At 39.6% G+C, this 23769-nt stretch overlaps 1 protein-coding gene across 1 annotated transcript in view; it reads right to left on the bottom strand.

Moving 5' to 3' along the window:
- LOC115785386 (protein prune homolog 2-like) overlaps nucleotides 1–23769 on the bottom strand; it is a 25456-nt gene extending 1687 nt beyond the window's left edge. The window contains exons 1-8 of the mRNA XM_030736942.1: nucleotides 23551–23769; nucleotides 18075–18170; nucleotides 15815–16017; nucleotides 15310–15476; nucleotides 13496–13630; nucleotides 11358–11446; nucleotides 907–1056; nucleotides 256–268 (exon numbers count right to left, since the gene is read on the bottom strand). Of these exons, the coding sequence (XP_030592802.1) occupies nucleotides 256–268; nucleotides 907–1056; nucleotides 11358–11446; nucleotides 13496–13630; nucleotides 15310–15476; nucleotides 15815–16017; nucleotides 18075–18170; nucleotides 23551–23589 (892 nt within the window). The 5' untranslated portion in view covers nucleotides 23590–23769. The remainder of the gene's footprint in view (nucleotides 1–255; nucleotides 269–906; nucleotides 1057–11357; nucleotides 11447–13495; nucleotides 13631–15309; nucleotides 15477–15814; nucleotides 16018–18074; nucleotides 18171–23550) is intronic.

The raw sequence follows: 23769 nt of genomic DNA, 5'->3' as shown, positions 1-23769 counted from the left end.
CATTGATACCAGATGATCCCTGAGAGAACTCCACACTGCCTGCTACTCCCTCTGTGGAAGAGGTCCTACTACTGGGGTGGCAGGCTAATACAGAACTCCGCCGGTCGACAAAGTCCTTAAGAAGGCCCCGGATCTCTTCCTCCAGCAGTGGTGGAGTACCAGAGGATGCAGATGTGTTGAGCGGAATATGGTAGACCTGAAGGCTCTCCAGAGCCTCCAGTTCACCAGAAAGAGACCAGCTGGAAGACTCTTCCAACTCGGAGCAGATCTGCAATAGAAGCTTATTTAAATGTACAACATATCCTTATTTTATTTAGTTAATCTTTTTGAAATTACTTTTTTGAAAAGTTTGATTATTAGAGTGTGGATGACATGACTGCCTAGCAGTCTAGAACAAGCATTTTTACTACTACTGAGCATCATGTCCTAGAGATCATTGCTATAGGGCAGGGGCTTGGCGACCTTTATTATCAAAAGAGCCATTTTTGAGCAAAAAAACCTGCACAAAGCTGCAAAACATCATTGCAATAAAAGTTTCACAGCCTATTAAGTATAAAATGTCCTATTTATATTACTAATACTAAAAAAGCAAAACAACACAATTTTAATTTTATTACCAATAAAACAAACATCTTGAAGAGAAGAAAAGAAAAGAAAAAATGCCAATTTTGGGCCAGCAAAATTAATAGGACAAGATGCCAGGTGAAATACGTACACTATGGCACATATTTTAGTTAATGAAACCTTATTTGTTTAGAGCAATGATAAATAGCAATGATAAATAAAAATGAAAAACAACTGTTGTTCATTTTCATATTTGTATTAATGGCTCCGGAGCCATTAGCCGAGACACAGTCAGTCAGGTCTTAGAACAGAACTTGTTCCTTGACTGTTCTGGCGATTTACCTGTTTCAGGATATCTGTATTGTTTGAGTAGACAGCCACCTGCTGGCGGGGATGGTGAACTGAATCACTGATGGACAAGAGAACCACAAGACTGTCGTACCCATGGTGGTGACTGAATGACTTGAGCACATCCACATAATCGTGCCAGTCCTGAAAGTGACCAAAAAAGACATTTTATTAGTATGATTTTTAAAAAAAAGTGTCCTCAAATTAATGATAAACCTTTTCTATTTTTGGATATAGCTGCATAGGAAACTTTGAAAGGCTGCCTTTTATTGCACATATGATTTAATTTAATTTAGTAAAACTTGAGTGGTTTCAGAAAAAAAAAAAAAAACCTTCATCTGTAGCAATGAGAGACGAAGCTGTCAAAGCACACAGAGGGGTAGAGAGACACTTTGTGATTTATTGTTTAGAAATTAACTGTTTGCTCTTAAAACAGCCACCATGCACAGATTATGGTAATTCGGTGACACACACAGTGATTGATGGATGGAAAGTTGCATTAATTAATTGTTTTGTTTGTCAAGGGAACTTGTTTTTTCTTTCTCTCTGGAATGATTAACAACAATGTTATGGGAACCGTAATTTGCTACGCAGGGTTACACATAAAGTGTGCAAAGTGATACTTTTGAAAACATATTTGCTTGATTAATCTAGATTTGTTGTACAACTGTTTGTTTTGTAAAGTTCTCAAAATTGTTGTTGTGCTTACTTAAGTAGAAATTTTAAACAAAAGAGAGATTTAGAGTAAAACTAATAAAGGAAGTTTGACTTTCATGTGTGTGTGTGTCTGCTGCAGTCAAGAAAACATATTTCTTTTCATCCCGCCCAACGTGTCAGTCCAATGATGTTTGAGCATATGTATTTCTTTGCTATGCAGTCAGTGTGTGTGGTCCTTGTGTGCATGTGTATGTACTTGTATCGGACCACTGAAAGTGACTGATGAGTGCTTGTGGCGCTGTATCTGCCCAGGCTGTGTCAATATTAACCTGTGAGGATGAGGGGGCTACAATACTCCTCCCACTGTTCCTCCCTCCATCCCTCCATCCTTCTCTCGCTCCACAATATGGCTGCTGTCACACTCCAGCCCATCAATCCTCGCACACACACACAACTGTCATTTCACTGACACTGCCATTTCTCAACACTGATATCCTGATGAGTGCAATGAAGCCTTCCAAGATTCGTTAAAACACACATATTCACTCACATGAGCGCAAACACAAGCAAATGCACGCACAGCACAAACGCAGGCAGACGCACACATGAATTCACCTGCACCCATGTGCTGTGATGTGAGTTTAGGTGGCAACATGAACTGGTGTGTACGCATGTGAGATCTAGTAAAGCAATAAAGTCTTCATCATTTATGGTACAATATACACAGGAATGATCAGATGATGGTACTGAAGCTACTAGCCAACTGTGTGCATATGCACTCAAAACCACACACACACACACACACACACACAGAAATATAGTCAGAAAACGAGCAGAGTGCAAATCTCTGTGATAACACGCAGGGCGACAGTCTGTCTGCCATTTGGCTCTTAACTGAGTAAATTACTACTCATATTGCCTGCCCCTCCTCTTTCTCCCTCTGCCACCTCCAGATACACAGATTGCCTTTTCTTATAAATTATCAACATGTTAGATATAAAAACCACTTGCTAACTGTCTCCAAAAACCTTGGGATATGGACACAGAGACCTCTATCTCATTTGCTGCACTTACAGGTAGCTAATATACTGCAAAGAAATGGGTTTCCTTTAAATCCTTCACTTGACTTGCTTTGAACTGACTTTATGTTAAGGTGTTTACTCAGAGCTGAAAGTCACAGGAAACTATATTTTCTTTTTTCTTGCACAGACAGTTTGAAGATCACATTTTGAAATAACAACAACAAAAAAAAATCATGCCGTTTAAAGTGTCTGCTTCGACATGCATGCTACAGATGAGCTACATTAAATCAATAAGGACTGCTGTCCATCCTATCACTTAGCATCAGTGAGAAAACTTGTTTTCCATTCAGAAGTGATGTTAAAATGATGAGCTTGGAAAGTAAGATCAGCTGATATTTCTGATATTAATGGGCAGTGTTTCTGCTTTTTACTGTATACTTCACTGCAGTTCATTCAGTCATTTTGCATGCGCCTTATAATTAAGTTACAGCACAAAAGGAAAGAACTGGAAGATTTTTTTTTCTTGTGTTTTGCCTGTTTGCCTGCATTGCATTGAACTCTTAAGAGCGCAGAAGAAAGAAAGAGCGCAACACTTACACCTACAACAGAAGGAAAAATTACGTTTGTGATTGTGTAGTGTCAGCGTAAGCCGTCTGAGCTACATTTGTTTTGCTGTAGTTTACTTCAGGGGTTTTGATTAAGACTTTTTTTTGGTCTAAATGGGTTGTAAAATCATGACTGTGAGAACTTTTCTGAAAAGTAGGATTTTTTTTTTGTTTTTTTTTAATTCAAAGATATTCTTTAGGTGTAGTTTCTGCTGTCACTGCTTTAACTTTTCATAAAGTGAAAAAATACAGAAAGAAACTGTTCAAGAAAACTTGATTGTCTGCAGCAAGCACAACTTTCATGTTTACTTACCAATACCTTGAATGGCCAAAATAGGGTTGAACCCAAAGTTGACACCACATTATTTTTACAAGGGATCAGTATAATTTGTATCTTATTATTTATTTTAGGTATGAACCTTTTTCTTTTTTTTGCATTAACTCCAAATCAGTTTTTTTTTCTCCTTCACCTGTCCTATTTTTTTTTTTTATGTGTGTCACATCTTTATAGCTTCCTTTTTGTAGCTTCATCTGTTTCTCAGACTAGGCCTTTAACCACACACTTCTCTCTCCCTCTCACACACACACAAACACACACACGCACGCACCCTCTCTCATTGGTTGTCTTTGCTCCACAGGTAGCAAGTCTTTAGCGGCTGCTTGCAGTTCTCCCAACCTGCCATCATTATGCACAATAGCCTTAGGTACAAAACTCGGGCCTCATAACTCACGCCCCGCGTGCGTAAATTCCCGTGCAAACACAGTCAAAGCAAAAACACATTTCCTGCTGTCGCCAACATCTCCGGCAAAGAATTAATCAAGCGTTCATCCATTTAGGCTCTTTGCATACCCTTTCCGTCAGAACACAGAATGCTAAGAGAGTTGCGAGTTCTTCTCAGGCGATCGTTTCGCCACCCTGATGAATCCATCAAGCGAGGTTTGATTTATACATCTGTCTGTGATCACAGCGGTACAGCTACAGTAAATGGGGTGGCAAGGAGCGAGCTGACACCTCCCTGCTCAAACACACACATGCAAATGTACGCACACATGTGCAATATATACCACTTGCCACATACACACGCATTGCTCAACTCACCCACACACACACACACTCTCACACACACACACACACGCATGTACTCGCATCCTAACAGCCATTCACTCTTGTTCACACTCCTGCTCACACATGCGTACACAAGAGTATTTCTGCTTATGAAGTTTTTAGAGAGACAGAGGGGAAAGGGGAGGGTGGTATGAAAGTTTGCAGAGGAAGAAACCCAAATGTCTTTCAGTCTCTCATATGGGCCTTCTCCGCATGCTTCATTCGCTCAGCTCTAAGTGCGGGGATTTGGGGGCCAAGATGCGAGCACTGAGTCTATAAATGTTTTGTTTTGTTTATTTGTTTGCCCTCAAAGCCTGAGGAAGCCACAGGGGGAGAATGAAAATGGGGAAGAGAAAGAATCAGAAGATTCTTCTTCAGGAGAGATGAGGAAGAAACATCAGTGTAAGATGCTGAAGATAGAGCTGAGAATCTATTGTGCAGCATCAATATGGTCTAAATCAATGCCATATTTTTGTACATGACACAAACAGCATAATGTGCACTGTAGCCAAACAAATTTACATCAAAATATGTATCTTGGAATCTTGTTGATGTGTTTATATCACAAGAGCATTACTACTATGTAAGAAGCTGCAATCTAACACTCAAACTAGATGGAAAAAAACATCAAGAAATCTGAGGATACTGTAAATAGAATACGATCTTTATGCAGTCACATTTAACATAGGGATATTTCACATGGCTGCAGCAGTATGTACTTCATGAATCTGCTCACCCAGAAAATCACTGCAGCGCAAGAAAAAAAGACACAGAATGCCAGAGTAATAGAAAAATAGAGGGGTGGAGGGGCGGGGGACCCTGGCTTCCTGGTCTTCAATCTTAGTCCCTGGGAGGCCCACCCTGCACCTGCTGTCTCCTAGTGCGTCTCATCAGAAAGGCATTTACTGAGTGCCGTGGCTGCGGGCCCCTTCATTAGTGAGCATAATTATTTGTGCAAGTGGCGTAGGGCAAAACTGGCCCTGCATAAACAAACAGAAGGGCCGGAGGACTGTGAACAAACAACGCATTAGAGACAATCAACGTCGCCAAAACGAAACCTAAAGCGCAGCTCAGATGGAGATGGACACATACGCAAACACAATCAGATATAACAGAACAAACAAATCTACCTCAACAACACAAAACATTTCATAAATGAAAACAGGAAAAGTAAACAACCTCCAAAATAATGCTAAATCATATGCATTACTGGATCAGCCTCAGCCGATGTGAGCCACAGAACTGACAACTCGCCATTTTTCTGTTGTTTGTGCGTATCTATTAAATAATATGGCTTTCTGTGTTGTTAAGATTGACACCCCATCCAAGAGGTCTGCACTCCAGTTTTAGTGAGTGAAATTCTAAGACTTGATTTATATGTTGCAGTAATCAGCAGGTATCTGTGTAAGAGTGAAGCACCCACTGGGCCAAGAGTCTGGTATTTTCTGATCACTCAGCATGACACCCTCTCTTCTGAATATGGTTACTTGTGGCTCAAAAAACAAGATGGCAACAGCTATAATGCTAACATTAGGGCTTCAAAACAAAAGTTAACAACCCAGTGGGTGATAGCTCAGGGACTATGCCCATCTTTTATATACAGTCTTTGCTGAGGACACACTTATGTCGTTTGCAGTTGAATGTGGAGCTGTTGCAGCAAATCTGTGGTTTCATCTGCTGGACCCCAGTGAGTACTGAGCCTCCAATCAAACAAATGCATCAAAAAGGATTGATGTCAGTTAAGGCCAGCTTAATATAGTTTTAGGCTTTTCACTCTCCAATGAGTGACATGAGCCAGAATGCGCATTATCTTTGGCCCTCTACTCCAAAACAATATCGGTTGATGGACCAAATTGGAGAAGTACATCACATGTTCCTGCCCCTAAACCTAACCTAATAAAAACATAAATATGTCATTTATGTTTTTATTAAATTGTTCTCCCAAGTCTTGGCAATCAGCAAACAAAGAAAATTATCATTCAAATGAAATAAATCAAATAAAAAGTTAATTCTCCAAAATGCAGGGTTAGGGTTACCACCTATAAGTTAAGATAAATTGGAACGAGCAAAATATAGAACTAAACCCACACTCCAACTCTTAACCATGGTTATTAGTTTTGGATAGTAAGAAAGAATGAAAATGAGAACATAAGCAGCATTGGAGGGTTGGTTGGCTCACCCTTTGAAATGGGAAAAGACGCTCAAACATCCAGAGAGAATACAGACTAGCAGAAGTTCTTCTCCAGGCTAAAGGAAGCCAGCTTCTCTGAAGGTTTTCCTGGCAGGATGAAACTCTAGACTTGATGCTGGACATATACAATGTACAGACTAACTTACTGAATCTTCTGCCACTGCAGCCCGGACAAATGGCAGAAAATGAATAGATGGAGATACTGAGATCAACCCAAGAAACACGCACACACACACACACACACACACACACACACACACACACACACACACACACACACACACACACAGAGCAAAAGATGAATGATTTTGTTTACCACACAGAAAAAAGAAATACCATCAAAATGATGATGGTGTAACACTAAATTACTGAACTAAAATGTAAACTTTTCCTGATCCCGAGAACAGTTTGAAAAGATAAGACAAGGAAATCTAAAACACATTGTAATTCTTAGATATCCATATTAACATATGAAAAGAAAAAAAAAAGCACATTATTCGCATATTCTCTGTGCGTGTGTACGTCTGTGTGTGGCTGTGGGCTCCTGTCCTTCCCACAGTTCATCAACTCCACAGCATGACAACGCTTCATCTGACCGAAGCTTCATCTGCCAGCGCTAATTTCTGAGCTGTGAACAGCTCAAACACACATGCGCTGGCATGAATATGTGAGTAATGTCTCTTTAGTGTTTTTTGTGTTCATCAATTTGAGGTCAGTGTAAGTGTTACACAAAACTTCTCAAATGATCAAGGTGATGATGCACAACAGCTACGTGCCCTTGAGCAACGCCCTTGACCCCTATGGTGCTGCGCTGCTGTGGTGCTTCTTCTACTAGTTGATACAATGCAGCTACCACTGAGCATGGAAGCTGTAATGGATGCAAACACAGCATCTCATAAGGAATTCCTACAGCAGGGGTTCTCAAAAATTTAGGGGCTATGGACCTCATACAGCGGAGAAGATTTTCCAAAGACTCCTCTATAATCCTAACAACAGTTTTGGTAGTCTGGGCTCAGAGTCACTTTATATTGTGAACTGACTCAAATATTAATGCTAACTAGCTAGCTAGCTGTCTAATAAAATAGCTGGAACATCTCGCTACACTGCGAAAGAAGCGAGTCACTTCGTGACAGATTGATTTGATGCATCTGGATCATATCAGATTTTTTATTGGCCCTCAAACATCACGAGAGGGAGTAACAGACACAGTATGCTTTTATTTATTTTTAAATTGGGTACATGGTTCCTATTAGAAATTAGCAAGGATTTTGCAACAACCTTTGCTATTGACTGCACCCCCACTCTGAGAACCATTGCCTCATGTGGGATTTGTAGGCCTGCATTGGTGTTCATTTGCATAGCTCTTTGGCTGCATAGCAGGAAGAATTGTGGGAATTCAATGACTGCAAAGACTCCAAGACACACAAGTCCTCCAAAAGGCCTACAGAGTGTAATGTGATGTTTTGTGTTTCTGCTGGAGCCCGATATTGGCTATTTGCTGATATATTGGTATCAGCATTGCTTATGGCTGATAAAAGAACATACTACTTTCAGCTGTCACCACAGTGAGTAGGACCACATGTGTGATTTGCCAGTTTTTATACTGGATGCCCTTCCTCACTTGACCCTAAAGGGATTTGTGTCTCCTCCCAGGATCAAACTGAGGCTCTTTCACTTGTTAGGCAAATGTGTAAACGAGTAATCCAAGACTCGTTGTGACAATAAAACAAAACAATAAAACTTTTTTTTTTTTTTTTTTTTAGCTTTTACTGAGATAGGACAGTAGAGAGAAGGCAGGAAAGCTGGAAGAAAAAGCATGGGGTCACCTACTCAACCCAGTGAGCTATACCAGCACTCTATTTTTTTACCAAAACTGTCATATTAAGGACTCATGAATAATGACACATAACAAATGTTAGATAAATCTATTTATGTTTTGTGTATATATATGATTTTTAAAGTATCATTATCAAATCCTGTATTGGTCGGGCTCTAGTTTACTCTGCGGGTAAGCGGAGGAAGCACAAAAAACATTTATCATAAAAAAATTTGAAAAAACATGCATGAGAAGCACAAACAATGGCTGCAGTGGACAGTTTCAATTGTTTTTAACAGTTTCAGTTTACTGCAAAAATTTTTATCAGTTGTAATTTGTGTTCTCCTCAGCAGGGGCTGAGCTAAAGGACACTTTACCTGTCATGTTTCTGATGCTGACCACTAGTGACAACACACAGCTGCAACATGTAGACACGAGTCTTCAAAGATTTGCATAACTCCTACTCACTCCCAGTGCAGCACCATGCTCGGGGCTTTACAGGATTTAGAAAGTACATTTTTCAATGTTACAGTAGTAATAAAAGGCTTGAAGTACTGAAATGATAAAAAAAAAAACAACAAACACAATATTTGGGGCTTAACATCAAAAAGAAAACTGCTCCCACACAGAAAACTAACTCTTACGGTACGGAGAAATGGCACACTGAAACTAAGAATATTTAAGTGAGGTCACGCTGTGGCAATTGCATGTAAAGCTGCTTGTATAAGGTGAATTACAAAGAAATATAGTCATATAATTGTTGCTCTTGTACAGCAGCAGGAATATTTTATGCTTCTGAAGCCAAACACAGTAACGTTGTTTGAGAAACTGACAGAAATATTTGCCTTTGCAGTTTCAACTGTAGTGACTCTGAATGAAGGAAACTCATTTCATTTGCACTTTTCTCTTCCTGTAATAGAGGAGCACCCAGACTGACTAATGTATGTTTATACAGTATACAAAAATACATTAGTCAGTATATATGATGTGTCCATATTGTTACACCACACACCACAAGCTTTTTCTTCTGCTAACTAGGCAATCACAACCATCTTTTTTTTTTAAACCAAAAATATAACTCTGTCCTTCTTAACTATCCAACACACACACACACACACACACACACACACACACACACACACACACACACACACACACACACACACACACACACACACACACACACACACACACGGAGAGAACACTTTGACAAACACATAGCACATAAACCATTAAAGACTAATTGAATCTAATTTATTTAGTTTTCTGGAAAGAATCATTTAAGGCAGAACTTCCCTAAGCCCCCTTCAATAAATGACTCTCATACCGTTTTACTCTCTTTTCAAACACAATTAAAAAATAATATATAAATATATACACACGGCAAATGACATGCATATAAGGAGTTCATTTTGGAGCCCGATCTCAGGTCATTAGTAACCCACCATGACGCTGTGGAGTTGGGGTCCGCTGGCGACACACAGGCCCCTGGCCATTTATTCTATATTAAGTCTTTAATGGGCCCTCTCTCTCTCTCTCTCTCTGTTTTTCTGTCTCTTTCTCTCTCCCTCCTGACACACAGCATGCAGGCACAGCGCTGGTAAAATATGCACAGAAAGTCCGGTGCGCAAACACAGACAAAGCCATTCAAATGAATGGTTATTTATTCGCTAAACGAGGATCTGGGTGTTTAATGTTCCTTGGACGTTAGGTAGTTTTCTGGGGGAGGCAGAGCCATACCCCTACGGCTACAGACATCATTTATTTTACACATAGCCTAATACTGCACGCTAGGCAGCCGCTGAGAAAAATGGGCTTTGGAAGTGAGAAGGAGATATAAAGGAAATAATGAATGATTTTTTTTTGTGGTGGTGGTGGTGGGGTGCTTTTGGGTGGGGAGTGGGGGGGGGGGGGGGGGGGGGTGAACACATTAGATGTGGCAGCAGGGAGAAAAGCAAGGGGTAAACTTAAAGGCTTAAAGCACCCGGTTTGTGTTTGTGTGTGTGTGTGTGTGTGTGTGTGTGTGTGTGTGTGTGTGTGTGTGTGTGTGTGTGTGTGTGGTGTTTGCAAATGTGAAGAGGAAGAAAAAGAGAGTGACAGAGATAGAAAAGTCATCACCAACATGACACAAATGTGTGTGAAAATGTGTATATGTTTCAGCGCACGCACACACGCAGGCGTGTGTGTGTGTGTGTGTCGGATTTTTGGAAATCAGTGGGGAGGAAGGTGATACATTTGATACATGATTGTGTGTGAGGCTCTCGAGCCTCCATCTACATCTCATCCAAATGCAAAACACAACAGCAGAGGGGCTCCTCTTCTACACTACAGCACCTCCCAAATTTGGCACAGCGAAGGTGTGATGTATCCATCAAAAGTAACTTTTTAACAAATGAAATATTATCTTATTCTCTTTTGTCTTTTGAAAAACAACAGAAGTTGTCATGAGCTTCTCTGAAAACATTACATCCCACAAAATATTAAAAAGAAAAAGACTGATGGGGTTATTAAATAATAAGTACATTAATCCAAAATCCCATTATCAGCACACTTTATATATTACTGCCTAGAATAAATGAAATACATAGAAACATTGTTTTGTGGTGTGCACACTTCACAGAAATAAATTAGAAAGTACAATACTGTGCAAAAGTCTTGAGCCACCCCTCATTTATATTCTGTTAGGAAAATGAGAAATAGGTGCAGCATTATATTGCAACATACATGAAAATATAGCATATAAGGCAAAAACAGAGTCAATATTTGGTATGACCACATTTATTCTTCAACAGATTCTGAGCTCTCTTAGGCGAGTTTTCTTGTAAATTCTGAGTGAAAAAGCAGCAAATGTCCAGAGAAACACTTGAAAGACCTTCAGAAAGCCTGGAGAGCTATTGCTCAAGACCACTTTAAAAAAGAATTACAAGAAAGTCTGGCTCCTTGGAAGCAAAATATAAACATATAAGGGCTGGCTCAAAAACTTTGCACAATACCTTTCATAGTCCCTATGATGTAATTTTTTGGGAATGAAGTTGAGATAAAAATTTACCTCCTTATCTGTAGTCATTGAAGTGAGTGCTATGGTCATGTCGCCATCAGAAAACTCCTTCACCTCCAGAGTCAGCTGCTGCATCAAGTCTACATCCCGTCAGCACATATACAAACAGACTAACAGTTATATGAAACACACACAAAAGGATCCAAAATGGTTTCACAACAAATGACAGGAAAAACAAAACAAAAAAAAAACCAAGCATGAATTCCCTCTCCAGAAGTGAAAGGCAACTAAAATGATGTCACAATACCAAAACAAACGGATTGTGCTGCACAATGCTGTCAGGAACATCACAGCTCTGTAATCTAATTTGAACTTTTGTTAATACTGTAATACACACAGACTGTGCTTGACTGACAGCTCCCTTGGTGTCCTGTTAGCGTTACTGCACCTATTAGGGAGGGATTATTTATGCTGTTTTTACTGCTCTTAGAGTTGATGCTGACATATAATTCTAGTCTGCCTAAAGATTTATTTGGCAGCGTGATCAGGGTGGTCCTTCATCAGTCCTCTAATATATACTATAGATGGACATACAGTATTTCTGCTATAGCAGTGCGTTAATAACACACTTCATGGCTCCATTCAGTTTAATGTGTTTGTTCCAGCAGTCAAAGTTTATACTTGGAAGTGGAGACTGATTCATCTTAAATTAAAAATCAGTAAAAAGGTAAAAGCCATTTCTTAAACAGGGATTAGCTGACACTAACCTACACCCAGTAGCTTTAACAGTCTGTTAGAAAGCTAATTAAAGAATGAATGTAAATATAATTAACTGAAAAAAATATTAAGAATGAGGATTACCGTGCAAAAAACACAATATATATTGCATAACAAATTTAACAAATGTAAAGTTTATGCAACAGCTGCCCTAAATTAGCAGTATTGGTAATTACCAAAATCATTTTTTTATGTTTCTGTAATGGTATGTGCAAGCTCTTTAAGATATTTTAATGAATAGTTTTAATGCTAAATATAATTATTGCTGTTATCCAATTTACTTATTTACAAAAAAAGCATAAGAAAACAGCAAAGCACATTTTTGTTATTTGATTAAGATGTCAAATTACAGTTATTTTCCTGTATTCCTGAACAGAAAAACTAGTTTTAGTAGCTGATTGTTATGCTTCATTAATTTCTGACTTCTCAGAGAAGCTCAAATTTGGGTACAAAAACGTAAATTTGGTTCATTATTTGCGTAATAAATAACAATATAAATTTTTGTTAAAATAAAGTTTATGACAGATTTCTGCACTGCACATGCCATTGAAACATACGAATAATAATTACATTACCTGACCAAACGGCACTCATTGAACAAACAAATATTTCCAACTTATTCTAAACTGCAGCCTTCATGCTAATTGCAGGGGTGGGTGATTAATTTTCCTAAGGGGCCACATGAGAAACTAATAAGGTTGTAAAGAGATGAAATTAATATTAAGCAGAATTGAATTCAGCTTATTGGTGCAGCCCTCCACAACAGTCCTAATTTCTCATGTGGCCCCTTGGGAAAATTAATTGAATCTGTTTAAAAAGCTGGACATGACGTGGCCACTCAGCTTCACAGCCAGTTTGTTGTATCTACTTGTGGTACTGGGGGTGGGAATTTAAAAAAAAAAAAAAAAAAAAAATCACCTGTGGCCCCATAAAGCAATATTTTTCCACATCAAGGTGAACTCTTACTCCAATACTTCATATGACGTATTTTTAGACCACAAAGGCTCTTTCTCACAGATTAAGAAAAACATTTTTCCTTCCAAAAATGAGGTCTCATCTGTGAGTCTGCGCAGAGACTGGCTTACAAATTTGACTTGATTAATCTGTTTCCTGGCAATCAAATTATACATCACTAATACAATTCCAAGATAAGATGTTGAATGCAACCTAATTTGATAACCCACTGGTTTGAAACTAGCTAATATTTAAAGTAACTGAATCATTGTTCATTGTACTAGTTACACTTCTGATCTCCAGGCGCTTTGAAGTATGACGCACCTTCTGCAGAAGACAAAGCTATCAGACAAATACTATATAAAACTACAAAAATCATTACAAATGATGAAAAAATAATGAAAAAATACTTCCATGCGGTCTCTCTGTTTAGATTCACTTTGTGATCAAACGTGCACCTTGTAACTTCACTTCATCGTGTTCACCAATAGGAACTTCCCTCCATTGCTCCAAGGATCTCACGAGCTCCTCCAGCTGTGCTGAACGACGACCGTGCTTCATCCAAAAGGCTTCTGTCTGGAGTTGTAGGGCCTCTGTAGACACACAAAAATATGTGCAGGGTGCAATAATCATGTTAACTCTAGTTTTCTTTCATAAGTTCATGCAAGTTCAGTGATGGCTCAATATTATGCACAATATGATGATGGTTAAAGGGTTGTCAATAAATTTCAGCCTTACGGGAACCCCTCTGCAAGCCTGACCTTCTCATGTAGGGCAAAACTACAACACAGTCTGGGTTTAAGCCAAGAACATGCACTTTTTTTTTTTTTTTTGGGTTTGTATTTTTTTAATCTATGAAAGGTTTATTTTAAAATACATTGCACGTGAGTGTAGGTTGCTGTACAAGTTAAGAGTGAAAAAATAAGTCAGTAATTACTGACAATTTGCACTTCTCTTTTTCTACACTTCAGTATGATTAGTTACTGAACACAAGGCTGTGCACTCGTTTGGGCAAGTTTAGACTTTATACTGTTTGTATATCACAAAGACAACACAGCACACAGAGAATGTTTAACTTCAAAAGAAATGTGACAGAGTAACATTTAGGACATGATTTTGTGAGCTTAAATAATAATAATAGATGTTTGTGCTTTCATTTTCTCCTTTTCATCGAGCTGACAGAGACATTTTGTAAGAACAAAAACCAGCACAATGCATAATTTTCATTCATGCTTGTGAAAAATGTATGTCAGGCTTTTTTGGAAGCTGACTGCACCACTGTTAGTGATCTCTAAATCACATTTTAGGATATCACCAAATGACTATGATTTATCAGTCAACCAGTTATGTAAAAATAGCCCTAAACAGTGAATTGTTTGGGATAATTCCCACCCCTACCCCGTGATATCTGTCTTCTCAAAGACCTTAGGTGATTTAGGGAAAGAGGTGAGCTACTGGAGGAATCACTGGACCTTAAAATCCACTGTCCAAAGACCTCTGACAAAGAAATATAAGTAGCGGACTACTCACAGTACATCATTCTCCTGCTCTATTCATCTTTCTTTCCTGTCTCTACACTTTACTTTAGTCCTCTCACTCTGCTGTTTCTCTCCATTCTCCACCTTAATTCACTTTTCCTCTGTCTCTCTGTAAATCACAGTGAAAGTTGATGGAGGAAAGAAGCACCAGAGCATTATTGAACAGGGATCAGATGTTCTCTGCAACCTAACCTTCGCACAGGTGCCTAACATCGACGTCTGGAGTACCTGTTTGGCAGGCTGCTTTACTGCCTTAACAACACGCACACAGAAAGCAACTCTATTAAGGTTTTATGGGGGTGAGTTATTTTGTTATCGAAGCATAAAATACTGTTGCATAGAAATAATACTTTACCCTAGTCTACACAATAACTAGAAAGTTTTGTCTCTAACAGAGTTCACACTCGTAGATACACACTTTTGTTCTCTGCTCATGTACTATTTCTTATTTCATGTTTATTTCTTGTAATAACTTTTCTTACTTTGGTGGGAAAATATAACTGAGCAAGAGGAAAAGAGACTAACCTAAATTAAAAAAAAAAAAAAAGTCACATTACGGGACTCTGTGTGTCTCTCTGAGCTCTTACTTACTCACATTCACCACCCTTCATCTTTCTCTTTCCCCATCTCTCCTGGTGAGTGTTAAGCGAGTCATGTCAGGGGATTTGTGTGTGTCCTCCTTCATCGCCCCATTACTCCCCCTGGGGGGGAGGGGGGGGGCGTGCTTCTCTCACCTCCAAGAATCTCTCCCAGTGTTGCTCTGATGTGCTCTGCTGCCTCTTGAAGAATCTCTATGGTGACTGTCGTCACCGTGGACAATACCCCATCATCCCCTGCGTCCTGCTGCCCATCATGATAGACCACTCGCTGGATGCTGGACTCCAGAGTGTGAAACTCAGAGCTAGAAGAGGGAGAGGATGGGGGTGAAGGGGATATGGATGGCTGCCAGGGAAGGAGCAATGATCGTGAGGCATTTGCATAAATACAACTCTCTTTTTGTGTCATGTGGGATGAACACACGTACACCTAAATGATCTCAAACACATCAACAAATGGCAGTCACAGCAAAAAAAACAAAAAAACAAAACAAAACATTGCACTTGTGTATATTTTTGGTTTACATGCACGTCCTGAAACAACTTGAATATGGCAAAACCGCTGTCAGATATGCTTTAATATTAGCCGAACTGATCTATAAACTGACCCATCTCTGGTGGTCTGAATCTGATTTGCAATCACCTGTCTAGCAGTCCATTTCTCAGCAGTGTGAGTGAGAGCCTTTCAGTGTGATGCAATCTCATGAGGTCTACATCGTCTCTCCACAGCAGCAAGCTCTCACAGAGCTTCACCCTCTTCAGATACCTCACCGTCTCCTCGGGCAACACGGCGTCACATCTGCAGCCACACAGCACCGGCACACACACTCCACCTGGCGCTTCTTTCTTCAGAGCACAGAGACACACAGAGAGCACATAAAGCCAACATGTTTGGATAAATACGTAAAATCCAACGACAGCATGTCATGAAAGAGCTGCACTGACATGAATTCTCTCACCATTTTATCACATTATTTAAATACTGTTCTGATCACAGGCCGTGTTTTGTGATTTATTTAAATAGCAGAAAACAAGTTTTACCAAGCTATATACGCTATAGGCACCAATTTGTGCCTATAGTGAAAAAAAAATGTTTGACTCTACAGTGAGCTAGAAGGAATTCTTTTGTGTATTTGGTATCTAAGTGACACATAGGCATTTCTGCCCTGCTGCCACTCATCAGTTACCATATGACATTTTTGTGCTTCAGCTTATATAAGCTGGGGGCTGTTTTGTATATTTGCATTATAACAGGATTTTACTGGGCAAAGAGAGAGAAACAGCCATAACAATGTTCTTAGTTTTAATAGTCACTCTGAAAGGTATTAAGCAATGGTGGCGTACTGTGAACCAAAACACAAAATTTGCACAAAGGCTAGTACTGTACATGACACATTAACACAAATCAAACAACAATATGCTAACAAGCATATGTAGTAGGCGTATTAAATATTGTTAGTTTTGAGCGTGCTGTCAGCAGCAGTATTTTCCCACTACATGATGCACAAAGGAAATGGAGGAGCTGGAAAATAATAAAATACACTGGTCAGGTAGCTCCAAAAGAAAACAAATATAACTGTTTTAAGAATGATTACTTGATGCCTGTTTTTGAAGTCTGTGAATATAAAGCTGTTGCACGTATTGTTTATTTTCCCTTTTATACAGAACTGTGCAAAAGTATTGAGCCACCCCTCAGGGAAATAGTTGCAATGATGTATTGAGACATTGCATGATTGATCAAAATATGACTGTACCTTTCTCCATTCGTGGTTCCATCAATTTTGACAAGATCCTCACCACCACTGTCTGAAACCATGACAAAGCCTCCACCATGTTTTACAGGTGGATACAAACACTCACTGTTGTTCCTCTCTCCTGACCTCCTCTGTACATATTGGAAAATTTGAACCAAAATTTCAAATTTGGATTCATCACTCCGTGAGACCTGTAGCCACCGATTTGATTTTCAGTTCCTGTAAATTGGCATACCTCATCCTTTCTACCTGTTGCCCTTCTTTAAGAATGGCTACTTGACAGCCACCCTTCCACTGAGAACATTTCTGATGAGGTTTCAGTGAACAGCAGAGGAATCAGCTGAAAGGCTAGATGCATCTCTCAGGGTCCTGTGCCAAGTCTTTGCTGGATTTTTTCCCCCTATTTCTTAAAGACATGACTTTCAGATACTGTTCATCTGGTATAGATAGTTTTTCTAGGTCCTCCACTTCTTCTTTTGTCCTCCACTTGTCCAGTCTTGGCAAATTTTTTAAGGATACACTGCACAATGTGCCAAGTTTTCAGATAACAGCTCTTTTGGAATCACGTTGTTGGTGCAAAAATACTTTTGTATGCCTATCAAACTGTGTTATCGTTGCCATTCCTCATACATTCAGCAAAAGAAATGGGAACAAATTGTGTTTTTGTGACAGCCTGCTAGCAACAAAGTGCCTAAAGACACATTTTAAAAATGCTGTTTTTGTTTTGCTACATTTTATGTTATGGGTAGACACAACTCTGGATCATCCCTTTAGTTAGGTGCCTTTTTTAAAATACTTTAAATAGTCAGGTACAAGGACTGGACTCCAAGGAAAAAAAAAAAGCCAATGTGCAAAGAAAATCTTTGAAAGACCTTCAGAATACGAATATGAATACCTTTAATAGTCCCAAAATGGGGAAATTACAGTTAACAGAACACCCATCCAAGAAATACAAACACAGAGACAAACACAAACAGGGGAGACAGGTGTCTGAGGACTATTGCTCCAGATCACTTTCAAAGTTGCAAGAAAGTCTGGCTCCTTGGAAAGAAAATATAAAGAAATAAGGAGTGGCTCCATAATTTTTCACAGTAATATACAGATGCAACACATAGCATGTGCACACAAACAGGTAGGAATTCATGTTACCTGACTGAGGTGTAGTGCTAAGCACAGTGTTGCTGCTACAGTGTCAACATCTGGCTCTGGTCCCCCTAAAACAGCATGGATGGAACCCTCTGATGCCTGAAAACACAAAAAGACAAGGTTAGTGTATCTGTATGTTTTCAGTACGGTTGACAAGGCATAAGAAAGAAATGTGAACCACTGATCTGCTAGCTGATATACAGTATATAATGTATCAGCATTGAGGCAGCATGATTATGTTTGATGACTGCAGCATTTTGAAACCCAACGGTATGCATTAATAATGAAGTCACGGTGCTGCAAGGCTTAGCTCATGCTTGAAAGAAAATACTTGTAAATATGCACTACGGTCACTACACTACTGGCAAAATCCACCATAAGAGAAAAGGATCAATCAATATTAGCAGGAATAACTTCTTCATTTCTCACACAGAGTAACACAACTTATCAGAGAAGTGATGACTTCCATTAATTTCTGCAAACAATGAGAACAAACACTCCTCATTTAGGTTAAGTGGACGTTAATGACAGCTCCATTACAGAGATTAAACATTCATCTCAGGGTGAAAAAGGCAGAAAATTATGTTTCGCCCTTCATTTGTTGACTGGGACTCTTAGTAGTAGATTTTAATAAAGCAGAAAAGCAGATGTTTCATGAAACCATTTCCGGCTCGAATGACCTGATCTCTGGACATTCTTTTTTATTGTTACAATATAAAAACCCACTAAAAAAAAATGCACTTTTAATGTTTTATCTAAACATCAATTAGGTAAAGACAACCTCAATCACCACTAGTACAAGAGAATGGAGTAGGCAAAGAAAAGCACCTTTACAACAACATGACTATAAGAAGCCTCGTCCATTGATGTTACTTGGCTGAAGTCTATCAGCTATCCCAGATTTGTAACCTTCAGGCCACCGTACCCTCCTCCCAATTAACTGTCATTTCGCACATCTGCATTTATTTTTTTATGTTTTTAAATTCACAGGTTGATGCTGATCTTTCTATTTAAAAAACTGTGGAGTAATTTTAAGTAGATTTCAAGTCTCTGGCACATGAAAGTCAGTGGCTGTCCTGGAATCAGTCTACACACTTATGATGTGATTCAAACTCTCAAAACATGTTAACTTTTTACTTTCCTGGGTAATCCTACTTTCACCTTGCAAGCTTAACAAACACTCAGCAAATCTGTTGACTTATCAAATACATAATGGAGTCCGGTAATTTAAGGGATCTTAATGCCACAGTTAGACACATAAAGTTCTGGTAATAGTGCATAAGGAATTGAGCCAGTGTCTTGTTTCTGTTCTCATGGCCTCGCCACTCAGAGCAGAGGGATAAATGAAATGAGGGGTGAGGTAATGAAAGACCAAAGTGCTGAGAGGGAGCACAGAAAAAAAAAAAAGGTTTGAGGCTGCCTGATCGTAAGAATGGAAGGAGTCTGGTTAGACTGGAGGAAGGAGGCCAAAGAGTTTAAGCTTATCAAAAAGGGGAACTGAAATATAGTTGGTGAGTCAGAGGTGTAGGAGAAGTTTGGGAAAGGAGAAAAGGAAAAAATAGAAGCTAAACAGGTGGAAAATGTGATAGGAAAAGACAGAGAAAGGAGGGGCCAGAGATGAGCAGAATTTAAGATATAAAGAGGTGAAATGGAGGGAGAAAGTACCACAAAGAAGAATTAAAGAAAGAATTAGAAAGAGGACAGGATGTGTGAGGCAGAGAAGGATGGGGGGAGTGGGCTCTCCTGCCAGTTCCTATATGGGAGGGAGAGCGGGAGAATAAATCAATAGTAGATAGCCAGAGAAAAGGAAGTGATGCATTAGCAGGAGAAAAGGCCAGTGTCTGTTCGACTGCAACAGGAGAACACTGGTTTGTGTGTGTGTGGGTGTGTGTACATGTGTATATGCCATCTGATACCTTTCAATCAGAGTGCTCTCCTTCTCTCCTCTCCTCTCCAAGCTGCCGTATTCAGCCCCTCTCCTTTTGGGTTTTCACAATGTTTTGAAGCTACATAGGTCCTTTAGATGCCCAGCTGCTGCAATTTACATTTTAATTAATAAAATTTTTAAAAAATCCTCTCTCTCCAAAAGTTGTGAGACAGTTAAACAAAACCTTTTAGTTCATTCCCTAACAAACACTTATGGTTTTGCAATAGGACCAGTGTGTCCTTCGCTTTCTATTAATCATATCTATTGGTGTCACAATTTCTACCTGTATCACATGTCTCTGGAATGAACTGAAGCACCATGAAGAAGAGTTCCTCTTAATATAGAAACAATATAAAAACTGCAGACAGAAAACAGCTGCTTCTTGGTGCGATGTCCTACCATGGTGCTGTGGTAATGTTATTTACATGACGTACATCCCTAAATTTACATACATACACTTTCTCTCACTCTGATATTTTTATCAGTCATCCGAGGAACATCTTGCAGATCTTGCAGCAGAATTCACACAGTTTCTGCTGGCAAAAAAAAAAAAAAATGAAATTAACCGTGAAATATTTTTCTGTACCAAACAAAATGGTCACTGAAAAAGATAATAATAGGCTAAAAAGCCTAATTAAAAAGTTCTAATTCATGAGAGATTGGATTTGCATGCTGATTTTCAATTACGAGTTCCTATGAAACCATAAAAATTACTAATTTTTTTTATTAAAGCAGTGGTCCATCCACCCACCCATCTTCTTAACTGCCTATCTCATTCAGAGTCACAGCGCCTATCCCAGCTGTCACTGGGCAAGACACAGGTACACTCTGTTCAGGTCACCAGTCCATCAGGACCAACACAGAGAGACATTCACACTCAAATTCACACCTACAATCACCTGTTAACCTGACAAGCTGCCTTTGGGCTGGAGTACCCCAAGAGAACCCTCAAGGCACAGGAAGAACATGCAAACTCCACACAAAAAGGCCCCAGGAGTGCTGACCAGTTAATTGTATGGTCTTTGCCATCACATTATGTGTGTGCTCAATAAGCACATTGAGAAAGACTGCTTGAGCTGCAATGAATATGAAAAGTCAGTTTATCTGTGGACCGTGCATTCACGCTGACACACTGGTGAGTGAAAAAGTTCAATGTGTGAAATAAGTGATTTAACTATTTTGGTGATGGGGTTATGCTATTAATTGTTTGAGGTCTCTGTCTGCAGTGCACCTACAGCTGAAACACTTAGATATACTGTTAGGCAAATATGCTCACTGCAAAATTAGATTTTTGCAAATATATCCTCATTGCAATACTAAACAATGTTATCAAACATCAAAAAATTTTCTGACATCGCACAGTGTCTAGCAATTTGTTTAATCTCTCAACAACTATGCGATATTCTAAACTATTACAGGAGTGAAAAATGACAAATGACCCAACACCCTAGACACACATACAAAGTTTGAAAATGACCTGTTTCTCAATAAACGAGCAGTTAAAGCCAATTAAAGCGATCCTATGACCCCGTTTTACGCGTGTGTGTGATAGTGTGCAGACTATCACAGAACAGAACAGATGCTCGAAGTACACTCAGCATCTCGCTTTAGCTCTATGCCAAATGTTGTAAGAATGAAGGAGTTAGAGCTGTGGAGATGCACAGACCAAATCTGAGTGAGAAGGAAAGATGGGTTCAGTAAGTTCTAAGAGCCAAGCTATTGCTGTTCTGGACCATAGCCATGCAGAGAGTGGAGAGAGAAAGCGAGATGAGGAGAATGACAGAGACAAGAGAGTGGTCAGCAAAAGAGTGAATCATCAAAGTTTACATTAGAGAGCTAGGAGAGAGAGAGAGAGAGAGATAAAGTGCTCCCACATGCACTTGTATGTGTGCGCATTTGTGCACGAGAGAAAACAGAGAAATGGCTGTTAATCGTGACGTGTTAGACTTTATCTAGATCCTACGTGACACTCATCAGTCGCCCCCCCCCCCCTCTTATCACTCAATTACCTCACCGTGCTCTGATCTGCAGATTTGCCTCTGTGAGCTTTTCTTCTCCCCAGATAAAAAGTTTGAATTTAAATTTTCATCCCAGATAGGATGCTTATATACAAGTTTGCATTGTACTGGCAGACACCTACTTACACACATAAATTACATATTCGGAGTATTGAAGGGTGGATGAAAAATACTGCAAGCATGCACCTTGGGTTAAATCAACAATCGGTGTGGGTAACAGCATATTTTCTCTGGTATCCCCTTCACTACAAATCACTTTATTCATATCTGTGTGTGTATTATGGCCTATTGCTGACACCTATGTGTTATTGCTTTAATGACCAGGAGATATAAAGACTGAGATTTTTATTTGAAATATTTATCTCCATTTTGATGTGCATCAGCAAGCTCAGACAATTATGTACATTACCCTGTTACATTGCTCCTGTAGACACATGCACTGCCTTTATCTGCTGATGAAAAATATGCTTGAAGGCAGCTACTAAATGGGCCATGATGTGAGATTTTTTCAACATATAAGATGTTTCAGAGAAGGTTTTTTTTTTTTTTTTTTTTAAATTAACTGTAGAGACAAAAAAACTTTAACTGTCTGTTTCAGATTAGTATGTGCTAATATTTGAATGCCAATCAAGTCAGTTCTGACTGTGTGTGGGTGTTTTTCCTTTCTGATTCAGGACCAAGTTAACTCAAAAACCAACACAACCATTTGAGTGATGTTATTTTAGTGCATGCATACTCTTCAGCATCAGTGTCTTCAGCATCAGTTCCTGGCACTGAAAGGTTCCTGGACATTATCAACAATGCCTGAAGTTCAGCCGCGGCAATATTAAATAGAAATATATACCATTTTGTGTTTAGTGTGTGAGTGTGAGAGTGTGTGTGTGTGTGTGTGTGTGGGGGGGGGGGGGGGGGCACCTGCCAACGTTTCAGACACTATGCTCTCACAAGCACATGCCCAAAAGCAGTTTTAGGGTCCCCATGACCTCAAGGCATGTAGGCTGCAAATCTGCCACAACATAATGTTTCACAGATGCTCCACATTCATTTGATCTCTATAAATTAGGCTGTTTAGTATTTGCATGAGGCTTTTTCTTCTTCTTCTTCTTCTTTTTTTTTTTTTTTACAACGTGCAAAAAGATATTCAGCTCTGGATCAAATGCAAATTATGAGTCAGTATCTGCAGAGCAGCCAGATAGCAGGGTAGGAGAGCCTCTGGCTAAACTTGTTGATGTCACGCCTTCCCCTCATTAGAAATCTCCTCATTCAAATTCACACACTGATGTTCCTGTAAACACAACGTGCTTATTGTATTGAACCAAACACGCCATTCTGTCCCTTGTACTGTCATATTGGCGATCTACAGGTGCTGGGGGGGCGGGTGAGGGGGGGCGAAAGGACGTGAGAAGCTTTTTGTCGTGCGCTTTTTCAGCAACAGGAACGCAGCCTGTAGCACAGCACTAGCAGCTTTCCCGTCATGGTCTCATTCATTATACCCACAACCTGGTGTTAACGCCGCTGAAGGCTCTTAACTCACCCCGAGTCTGCTCTGGACCCTCCGCAAATACTCTTCCATGTCGGCCTGCGTCGCTACGGCGCTGTTGCAGATTTCCCCATAGACCAAGTTTCGGCAATAAGGCAGCGGATATGGGTTTGTGTTTTGTTTTTTTCCCCCTCTCTCCTCGCTTCCGAGTCCCCCGCTGCGCTCGCACTGCAGCACTCTCTGCTGCTGTGAGAGCAGTCGGTCCTCCCCTTC

The sequence above is a fragment of the Archocentrus centrarchus genome, chromosome 9 (genome assembly GCF_007364275.1).
Source record: "Archocentrus centrarchus isolate MPI-CPG fArcCen1 chromosome 9, fArcCen1, whole genome shotgun sequence".
Taxonomy (NCBI): domain Eukaryota; kingdom Metazoa; phylum Chordata; class Actinopteri; order Cichliformes; family Cichlidae; genus Archocentrus; species Archocentrus centrarchus.
Note: the sequence above shows the minus strand (reverse complement) of the source record. Positions and strands in the feature narration are given on the sequence as shown.